General features: G+C 37.7%; 1 protein-coding gene across 1 annotated transcript in view; it reads left to right on the top strand.

Annotated features, from left to right (window-relative positions):
* The window catches only part of TENM3 (teneurin transmembrane protein 3), a 672586-nt gene that overhangs the window by 386654 nt on the left and 274507 nt on the right, over positions 1 to 11425 (top strand). Inside the window, exon 3 of the mRNA XM_006834421.1 lies at positions 3923 to 4160. Coding sequence (XP_006834484.1) covers positions 3923 to 4160 — 238 coding nt within the window. The remainder of the gene's footprint in view (positions 1 to 3922; positions 4161 to 11425) is intronic.

Here is an 11425-nt window from a genome sequence, read left to right on the forward strand (position 1 = left end):
AACAACAACAACAGTGCTTTATATATTACCCTGAATGTGTTGGTATAGTTAAATGTATGCTTCAGCTACTTATTAATTAATGTCTTGTAAGCCTGAATCTCCAGCACTAGTATTGACCCCTAACTGAATTCTTGGATTTTGCTTCTGTTTGTGATCTGCTGCAGAATTTAAATTTGTAGCCACTCACCCCAACTTATATCTTCAGATTCTGAATTTATTCTGTTCTTTCAAAGCTTAGATTAAACATGCTTTCATTATCTGAATTTATTTCATCAGTAGACTTATTCTGCTGTACTAAATGTCCTCTTGATTGTATAGTCGAATCAAAAGAAGAACCAGCCAACAGGACACACTGTGCTGAACTAGTGCAGGTAGACCACAAAAGAGAACATGGATTTGTGCATGGCGTCTTGTACACTATTGGTTCTCAATAAATACTGACCAAATGAATGACTGAGCCTTAAGAAAGCCACAGCAGCACTCCTTTAACTTTAAATAGAAGTTATTTTCTTTTTCTACTGATTATGTTTTGGTTTGCTTTAAGAAAAAGAACCCTAAATGCAAAGCGTTGAAATGTCTTATGGTAACGTATGTTAAAGTCATTTCATTTTCAATAACAATCTTAAAGTCCATCAGACCTTACTTTGTACACGGTGCTTCCAGCTTTTAGTGACTTTGCACATCCTGGGAACCTGTTGTTAGTTTCTGTTAGGATGGCTCTGACTCAGGCCAGTCTCCTGTACAACAGAGCGAACAGCTGCCTGATGCTGCACTGCCCTATGATTGTTGGTGTGCTCGAGTCCATTGTTGCAGCTGTTAAATATTTTGAGTGCCTAAGCCAGGGCTCCCTTTCCATCATGATGTCAGACAGTACTCTGTTGCGATCCATAGAGTTACCATTGGTTTATTTTCAGAAGTAGATCTTGAGGACATTCTTCCTAGTCTGTCTTAGTCTGAAACTTCCGTGGAGGCTATCCACTGTGGGTGGCTTCTGATGGTATTTGATATAGCTTCCGGCATCATAACAACATGCAAACCAGCATGGTATGACAAACTGACAGATGGGTGGTAGCCCTGGAACTAAGAGGCTTGATAAATGTTTATTTGATGAATAAGTGTATGAGTAAGTAGTGAACAAGTGGATTTCATTGAATTCTTAGATTCAGTGTTATTTCCCACCTTTCAGATGAGAAAACTAAGCCCACTGTCACGATGTCTGGGACTTAAATTTGATACTCTGACTTCTTGTACAGTACACTTTCCTCTAAATAGCACAATATTTAATAATTGTTGTTGTTAAGTGCCTTCGATTCAATTCTGACCCATATGATCCTGTACAGGTTTCTAAAGAGCAGCTGGTGAATTTGAACCACTGACCTTGCAGTGATGCATTAGCCCACAGCGCTACACCAGGACTCCATTTAATAATTACATATGTATAATATGCAACTATGAAATCTTGGTATGGCGCTGTAGGATAATGCACTGGACTGCACGGTTGGTGGATCAAACTCAACAGCAGCTCCTCTGCAACCCTATACAATGTGGCTATGAGTCATAGCCAACGTGACAGCACTTAACAACAATATACAACTACTGCTCAGTTATCAACTGCCTTATGATCTGACATATATTTGTGACAATCTTAAATGTATCCAACTATTTTGCACATTAACAACATAGTCTGGCAGTAACAAATGTTGGGTTACAAAGTAACAACAATGCTGACTGTGATGTCTAAGGTTATGGGTTATCTTGGCTGGGACATGATTGTTAGTGTTTGACAGTTATGTAATGATGTAATTTGGCAACTGTGTAATAATGTAGTCATCCTCCTTTTTTTTTTTTTTTTTTTTTTTTTTAACCTGACTTGGTCATTTTCACATGATGCCGATATTCATATAACCTGGTCTTTGGAACCTAACCTTGTCCGTAAGTGAGGAGTGAGGGTAATAGCATACCTCCCCGAAACCACATTTAAAACACAGTAATCAGATCCTTCTCTACTTTTTTTTTTAGATTGAACCTTGTCATTTTTCCCTTTAACATTCTCTCCCATTTCTTTCTTTGTTTCCGTTCCATTGATTGCCATCTAGTCTGTACTGTTATAACTGTAAGTTGTTATGTTAGCCTATAAATGGCTTGTTGCTATACACGTTAAAGCCTATCATAGAAATTCTAATCATGTGCAGTGATGCTGGAGAAGACAGAGCTAATGGATTATATGACACCTGAATAATAAATCATTCCTAAATTTTAAAATGTTAGTTTAATTTTTTCTAACACAATTAGGACTATATATGATATTTTAACCCTGTCACTCCCTCAAAGGCTAATTTCAATTTAACAGCAATTTACATGCTCATAATTTTTCATGAATAACAAGGCAATGAACCAAGCAGAATTTCTGCAGTTTCTTATAAGAGAATCTTCAAGAATAAATTATGTGTAAGAAAGCAGCTCTATTTTCACATATCTAGGTCTTATTTCTGCCCTTCCTTTTAGGAATAAGAAATTATTAGCTGTTAAATTATATGATGGGAATCATTTGAAGCCATTAGAAACATTCAGTAATTACTGGTGTTATATGCTATGGGAGGAGTTATTTTCTTTATTATACCCTGTGAAGAGGTTTGATAATCTATATTCAAAGTATTACATACCATATATTCATTTCATGTAGCCAGAATTGCAATGTTAGACTATATTATTTGGCTTAACAATCACTGCTGGAGTTCACATTGTAGACGAAAGATAGCCCCTGTGTTTCCTATTCTCTTTTAATGTGTGCATTTATATTAATAGCATGATTTAATACAGTACTTCAAAATTATATTGCACTTTGAACTGCATTTAGTAAAAAAATTGACATGTGTGTGAAACCATAATAAGTTTCTGTATTAAGTTAAGAAATCCTATGTCTGTTTGCTAAGATAGAATATTTGTGAATTCTAGCATGTCCAAAGCTAGGTAATGAGATTGAAAAGTAAGTCTTAGATGTTATATTAATTTGTGAATTTTAATTTATGACTTATTGGCTTTAGGGAGTTTTTCCCTGGCTACTGCCTACTATTGTACTTTTATTCTAAAGTTGCTTGATACTTTCTGGTTTGGGTTTAGAACAAAATATTTGTACCAATGAGTCTCTGTAGTCACCTATGACTTACTCCAAAATGTAGTTATACTGCATACTGTGAAATTGGAAAATCTGTTCTGTGTGTGTTCTAATGGATGTAACGGTCATTAAGTATATGAGTCTTCTGACGTTGTAATCAGATGTGATTCAGTCTGTTAAATATCCATGAAACAACATCTGCTTCACAGAGTGACCTTCTGCTAAAGAATACTTAGCGTCTATTAGTAGATCATAGTGCAGATCTGCCTTATTTGAAATGCACTAAACTAGAGTAGTCTACTGCTGTTTAGCAACTAGCTTGTAATAATTTATTGCAGTTAAATAAAGCTTAAAAAAACTCCATTAAATAATTATAGGGATTATATGCATTTCGAAAACCTTTGTGTTCCACTGAAATTACCCATTTAATTTCAGGGTTGGTTTGTTAAAAAAAGCTGAAATCTAAAGGCACATTAGGGGAGCTGTCAGATGCTGTTTTCTGTAGGTGTTAATAAAACCAAATGAAAAAAAATCTTAAACAAATTAAAACCAAAAGCAATTTTGCCATCTGTTGTATATTAATTAGAACTTTGTGTATCAAGGGTAAACTTGCTCTTAGAGAATGTCACTGAACACCCGCTAATAGAATAATATGCAAATGTATTAGGCTATGGATTTATATGGAGTTTTTAATTCTAATTTATCTATAGTAGATTCCCCAAGAAATTGGTAGTGTGCATAGATATGTATGTATACATTCATAGATGTATAATGAGATTTCTTTCCTTTTTTTTTTTTTTCTTCTAGAACAACCTGCAAATAATCAAGGCCAGTCCACCCTGCAGCCTTTACCACCTTCCCATAAGCAGCACTCTGCACAGCATCATCCATCCATCACTTCTCTCAATAGAAACTCCCTGACCAATAGAAGGAACCAGAGTCCGGCCCCGCCGGCTGCTTTGCCCGCCGAGCTGCAAACCACACCCGAGTCCGTCCAGCTGCAGGACAGCTGGGTCCTTGGCAGTAATGTACCACTGGAAAGCAGGTAACTCCACTATGTGAGGCATTCAGATCTTTTGATTGCTAGAACCACATAATTTACCTACACAGCAAATACCTGTTCTAGAATAGTCACACATTTTCTAAACATCTAAAATTTAAAGATATACTAGCTATGCCTTTTTCTCATTCAGAGAAAATTACTGTCCTTATGCAGTCTTTTTTGTTTTCTCCAAAAACAGTTCCAGATTTTTGATATTGTTTTCATTTCTGGACCAATGACCTTTTTCCATTATTTGTACACAATCTGTAGCCTACAAGAGATGAAAGTAAGTGTCTACAGTGAAACTTTTCCTTATTACTGTATTTTGTTATCTATAAATTATCAGGCCTGTTTGAAAAAGGATGTCAGTATGAAATGTGATCCTCACCCATATAGATTAAATCAATAAATGTGTTTAGTATTCACTTGGTTCTAAACATCCTTACTTTCGTAGACTACAATTGGTCCATTCATTCCTAACATCATAGTGTGTTCCCAAATGTAATACTTAATCACAAGTTGGATGACCATCTGTAAAGGCATGTTAGAATATCTAGCAATATGAGGGATATGGAAACTACCTTCTAAAGCTCCTCCAATGAGTATTTCCTAAGACACTCCATTCAATCCTAGACAGTTCTATTAGGAAATTCTTTCTTATGATGAACTGAAATCTCATGTCTGAAGCTTCCATTTTTTGGTTATAATCATACAGCTAGTAATCTGGAACTGTACGAAACAGTTTGCCCCATCCCTGCCATTCTTATAAGGTGGCCCCTACACTTGTCTCAGTCTTCCTTTCTACAGTCTTTACCAGATTAATGCACTTTCTCTGTACACATATTGGCGTTTTAGTCAGGCTATTACATTATGAGTTCTAGAACAAACTGCATTCTGCTCATGCAAAAACAGGGATCAGTTAAATTTGCTTTGTAACAAATCCATTTTATTATTAAATATCTCCAACATTTACAGCAGGCACAAACATTTTGACGTTCTTTCTTTGGACAGAAACTAAGCAGCCAGTTGTTGTTGTTAGGTACTATCGAGTTGGTTCTGACTCATCGTGACCCTGTGTAAATTAGAACGAAACACTGCTTGGTCCTCTGCCATCCTCACAGTTGCTGTTAAGCCTGAGCCGGTTGCTGCTGCCACTGTGCCAGTCCATCTAGTTGGGGGTCTTTCTTTTAATTTGTTGATCCTCCACTTTACCAAGCATGATGTCTTTCTCCAGTGATTGGTCATTCTTGATAATATGTCCGAATATGAAAGATGAAGTCTCATGATCCTGAACTTCTAAGGAACATTCTGGCTGCACTTCTTCCAAAACAGATTTGTTTGTTCTTCTGACAGTCCATGATACTTTTAATATTCTTCTCCAACACCATAACTCTAATGCATAAATTCTTCTACAGTCTCCTTTATTCATTATCTAACTTTCATATACATATGAGGCTATTGAAAATACCATGACTTGGGTCAAGTATATCTTAGTCTTAAAATTGGCATCTTTGCTCTTAAACTCTTTTAAAATGTCTTATTATAGCACATTTGTCGAGCACAATATGTTCTTTGATTTCTTGACTGCTGCTTCCATGAGCATTGATACTGGATCCAAGCAAAATGAAGTCTTTGACAAAATCAATCTTTTCTCCATTTATCATAATGTTACTTAGTGGTGAGGATTTTTGTTTTCTTTATATTGAGGTGCAACCCATACTGAAGACTTTGATCTTCATCAGTAAATATTTTAATTCTTCTTAAAGCAAGTAAGATTGTATCATCTGCATATCATAGTTTGTTAATGAGTCGTCCTCTAATCCTGATGCTGCCACATTCTTCTTCATATAATCCAGCTTCTTGGATCATTTGCTCAGCATACAGCTTGAATAAATTTAGTGAAAGAATACAACCCTGGTGCACACCTTTCCAGATATTAAACCTTTCAGTGTCCCCTTGTTCTATTCAAACAACTGCTTCCTGGTCTATGTACAGGTTTCTTATAAGCACAAATTAAGTGTTCTGGAATAGCCATTCTTTGCAATTTTACCTACATATTGTCATGATTCACACAATCGAAAGCTTTTGCATAGTCAATAAAGGATAGAGTAACATCTTTTGGTATACTCTGCTTTCAACCAAGATCCATCTTATCCCTCATTCCATGTCCATATCTGAATCTGGCTTGAACCTCTGGAAGTTGTCTGTCATTGAACTATTGCAGCCATTTTAGAATTATGTTTAGTGAAACATTACTTTGATGTGATAGTCTGATGATTTCCACATTCTGTTGGGTCCCCTCTCTTAGGAATGGGCACATACCTGGAATGTTTCCAATCAGTTGGCCAGGTAGCTACCTGTTTTACAGATTTCTTGGCATAGGTGAGTGAGTACTTTCAGTGCTCCTTCAGTTTGTTGAAAGACTTCAATGTGTCCCATCAATGACTTCAGTGCACCTTGGACTTCTTCCTTCAGTAGCAGTGGCTCTTGATCATGCTACATACCTCTTGAAAGGGTTGAACATCAACAATTAATATTTTGGTACAGTGACTGTGTATTCCTTCCCTCTTCTTTTAATGCTTTCTGCATCATTCAATATTTTACCCATAGAATCCTCCAGTGTTGCAACCCAAGCTTTGTCTTTTATTTTAATTTTTTTTCTTTAGTTCCCTCAGCTTGAGAAATGCTGAGTGTGTTCTTCCCTTTTTGTTTTCTATCTCCAAGTCTTTACACTTTTCATGGTAATACTTGACTTTCTCTTCTCGAGCTGCCCTTTAAAGTTCTCTGTTCAGCTCCTTACCTCCTCATGTCTTTCATTTGCTTTAGCATCTGTATGCCAAAGAGCAAGTTTCAGTGTCTCTTCTGACATTTATTTTGATTTATTCCTTCTTTCTTGTCTTCCTAATGACCTTTTGCTTTCTGCCTGGATGATGTTCTTGATGTCATCCCACAACTCTCAGGTCTTCAGTCATTAGTGTCTAGTTCATCGAAGCTGTTCTTGAGATGATCGCTGAATTCAGGTGTGATATGTTCATTGTCATATTTCAGTTCTTGTGCACTTCTTTTTGTTTTCTTCAGCTTCAGCCTTGTGTTCCATATGAGCAATTGATGGTCTGTTCCACAGTCTGCTTCTGGCCCATTTTCGGCTGATCATATGGAGTTTTTCCACCATCTTTTCCCACACACGTAGCCAATTTGATTTCTGTGTATTTCATCTGATGAGCTCCATGTATATTGTTGCTTTTTATGTTGTTTAAAAAAGGTATGTGCAATGAATAATTCTATCATACTATCTTCAGCATCATTTATATCACCAAGGCCATATCTTACAACTACTAATCCTTCCACTTTTTCCCCCAACCTTTTGCATTCCAATCACTAGTAATTATCACTGTATCCTGATTGCATGTCTGATCCATTTCAGACTGAAGAAGTTGGTAGAATTCTTCAAATATTCATCACTGGCTTTAGTGGTTAGTAATTAAATTTGAATAATAGTGATTTAACTGGTGTTCCTTATTGGCATATGAATATTATCCTATCACAGACAGCATTATACTTCAAGATAGATCTTGAAATGTTTTTTTGATGATGAATGTGATCCTGTTCCTCTTCAATTTGTCATTCCCAGCATAATAAACCATGTGATTGTCAGATTCAAAATGGTTAACACCAGTACATTTCAGGTCACTAAATGCCTAGGATTTTTTTTGTTTTCTTTACAATGAAATGCAATTCATACCGAAGGCTGTGCTTTTTGATCTTCATCAGTAAATAAAGAAAACAAAAATCCTCACCACTGGACCAATAAACAACAGTCTTATTAATGGAGAAAAGATTGAAGTTGTCAAGGACTTCATTCTTCTTGAATCAACCTATCAACACTCACGGAAGCAGCAGTCAAGAAACCAAAGGACGTATTACATTAGGCAAATCTGCTGCACAAGACCTTTTTAAAGTGTTGAAGAGCAAAAATGTCAGCTTGAGGACTAAGGTGCGCCTGACCCAAGCCGTGGTGTTTTCAATAACCTCATATGCGTACGAAAACTGGATAGTGAATAAGGAAGACCATAGAAGAATTGATGCTTTTGAATTATTTTGTTGGAGGAGAATATTGAAAGTGCCATGGGCTGCCAAAAGAACCAACAGATCCATGTTGGAGGAAGTACCGCCAGAGTGCTCCTTGGAGGCCAAGATGACTAAACTTTGTCTCTTATACTTCAGACATATTGTCAGGAGGGACCCATCTCTGGAGAAGGATATTATGTTTGGTAAGGTGGAGGGTCAGAGAAAAAGAGGAAGACCCCCAGCGAGATGGATTGGCAAGTGGCAGCATCAATGGGCTCAACTGAGGTTGGCCCAGGTTCAGGCAGTGTTTCGTTCTGCTATGCATAAGGTCGCAATGAGTTGGTATCAACTCGATGGCACACGATGGCACTGGACTGCAAACGATAAGATCCCAAGTTCAAACCCACCAGTTGTCCCTTGTAAGCCCTATGCAGGGCCCCTATGAGTTATACAGACTCAATAGCAATTAACAACAATAACAACAACAGCGCCTAGTATTTTGATGTTTATGTGTTCCCTTTCATTTCTAGCAACTTTCAATTTTGCTAGATTTGTACTTTGTACACTTAATGATCTGATTATTAATGGATGGTTACAGATGTTTCTATTCATTTGAGTTGTGTGCCATCAGCAAATGAAGGTTCCCAAAAGCTTTATTCCGTTAGCATCATCATGGTCAACTCTACTTTGAGTAGGTAGCTCTTCTCCAATTGTATTTATTTTGATTGCTTCCCAACCAGAGGTGCTCATCTTCTGGCACTATATCTGACAATATCCTGGTGCTATTTGTCATGTTTCAATGTTCAGTATTCCTGTGCTGTCTGACAGTGTTCCACTGTTACTCCTAAGGTTTTTAGAAGGAGCTCTGGTAGCGTAGTGGTTACGAATCGGGCTGCGAACCTTAAGGTCAGCGGTTCGAAACTACCAGCTGCTCCGCGGGAGAAAGATGAGGCGTTCTACTCCCGTAAAGATTTACACCCTTGGAAACCCTATATAGGGTCGCTATGGGTCGGAACCGACTCAATGGCACATAACAACAACAACAACAACAAACATAAGGAGCTCTGGTAGCGTAGTGGTTACGAATCGGGCTGCGAACCTTAAGGTCAGCGGTTCGAAACTACCAGCTGTTCCGCGGGAGAAAGATGAGGCTTTCTGTTCCCGTAAAGATTTACAGCCTCGGAAACCCTGTGTAGGGTCACTATGAGTCGGAACCGAGTCCACGGCACATAACAACAACAACAACAAACATTCTCAAGTACTCTGCTTCTCCTTCTCTCTAGAGTTTTTTAATCTGGAAGCTCTGCTGAAACCTTTCCACTCTGGGTGACCTTGCTTGTATTTAAGATATTTAAAATACCAGTGGTATTGCTTTCAGCATCACAGCAACATACAAGCCACCACAGTATGACAAAGTGACAGATTAGTGGTAGCATCAGACAGTGTCTCCTCTGTAGTATAAAAACAAAGAGAGCGATGCCCTAATTTATGGGTCCCCTCTTATCCGCTTGGCAACCAGGCTCTCCTAATATTATTGTTGATGTTTATTTTTTGTCTAAGCTTCCATTAGTCTCAGAGAAAAAGAATCATCACCACATAAGATCCAGAATTTAGAACACAGTGAACCCTTTGGGAGAAGGCCCCCCTAAATGTCCTGCCATGTAGAGCCCCTGGCTAAGTTCAGTATTCAAATTAGCTTCCAGATGAAGAAACTGTCTCACGGTGAATAAAGTGCTATTTCATGCTATTAGGTGCAAGATCTAAACCAATTCTGCCCTGAGGATGAGCAAGCAGGAGGCCCCCACAGTTAGTTGTCAACATTAAAAATTGTCCTTTCTTTTCGATTACTCTTGACCTAAGAACAAGGTTCCAAAGACCTATATCTATAATATAGGTCAAGAGTAGGTGAGCTTTCTTGTTTATTTTTATTATTGGCTACAATAATTAGAAAGTGCAGACAAAATAAGTAAAGGGTAGGTTTCATTTAAGAGCAGGAGTCATGTGTGAAGTTTTTTTCCTGAACTAAATTTACCCAGTGTAATTAATTAACACACACTGAACAACTAATCAACACTGACTCACTATTGTCATTTGGAAAAATTTTATTAGGAATAAAGTAATTTTCCAGTTGAGTCATCAAACTGAATATAGATAATAGCATTATAGTTGACAATAATTGTTTTGACAAATATTTATGAAGTATGTCAAGTTAAGTCTTCAGAAACATGTTTAATTTTATGCATGCTATGTGGGTTAATGCGTCAGACTGCAAAGCCGTTTAAACTGCAAAGTCAGTGGTTCAAGCTCACCAGCTGCTCCTTGGAAACCCTTGTCGCTATGGGTCGGAATCAACTCAAGGGCATTTCACAACAACAACATGGGTTAATGTGCTGGACTGCAAAGTCGGTTTGAATTGCAAGGTCCACCATTCAAGTTCACCAGCCATTCCTAGGAAACCCTTTACAGGGTCATTATGGGTCGGAACCAACTCAACAGCACTTAACAAAAGCAACAACAACAAAAATAAAGCACAAAATGCTCAAAAAATGAGTCTCAACAGGAGACTTGTTATTCTTTGAAGCTATGTGCTAGGGTGAAGAGATTCGGAATAATTTTCCAGAGAGATAGAAGGTGTTTTTATTCTTCATATTGTCCTAAAGAGGGGGTCAGTTAAGGAAAGAAGCAACTAATCAGAGAATGATTCATACTGACCATCAGTGAAATTGTAGTAGATTTCCCTGTATTCAGACTTTAAGGATATCATTCCCAAGGTGAGTAGTTGCTGTGGCTTTCTTACATTTCAGAGCAGTACCATCAATGGAATCATAGGAAGATAATCTACCAGTTGCTGTTAAATTCCGTAGAGTCAGTTTGTACTCAAAGAGACCCTGTGTAAGTTTTCCAGGAGTGACTGGTGGGTTTGAACTGTTGACCTTGTGGTCAGCACCACACCAGGGATCCAGTTGACAGTAACTTATTAATATATATGAAGATTGTTTTTGTGGCTATTAAGTACCGTTGACTTGGTTGCCACCCACAGCAACCATGTATAGAGTTTTCAAGAAGTGGCTGATGGGTCCAAACCATGAACCTTGTGGTTCACCACAGTCCAGTGCTAATCCTACAGTGCCATACCAGGATTCCATATGAAGATTGTTGTTGTTGTTGTTATGTGCCATCGAGTCGGTTCTGACCCATAG

The sequence above is a fragment of the Chrysochloris asiatica genome, unplaced genomic scaffold (genome assembly GCF_000296735.1).
Source record: "Chrysochloris asiatica unplaced genomic scaffold, ChrAsi1.0 scaffold00011, whole genome shotgun sequence".
Lineage (NCBI taxonomy): Eukaryota > Metazoa > Chordata > Mammalia > Afrosoricida > Chrysochloridae > Chrysochloris > Chrysochloris asiatica.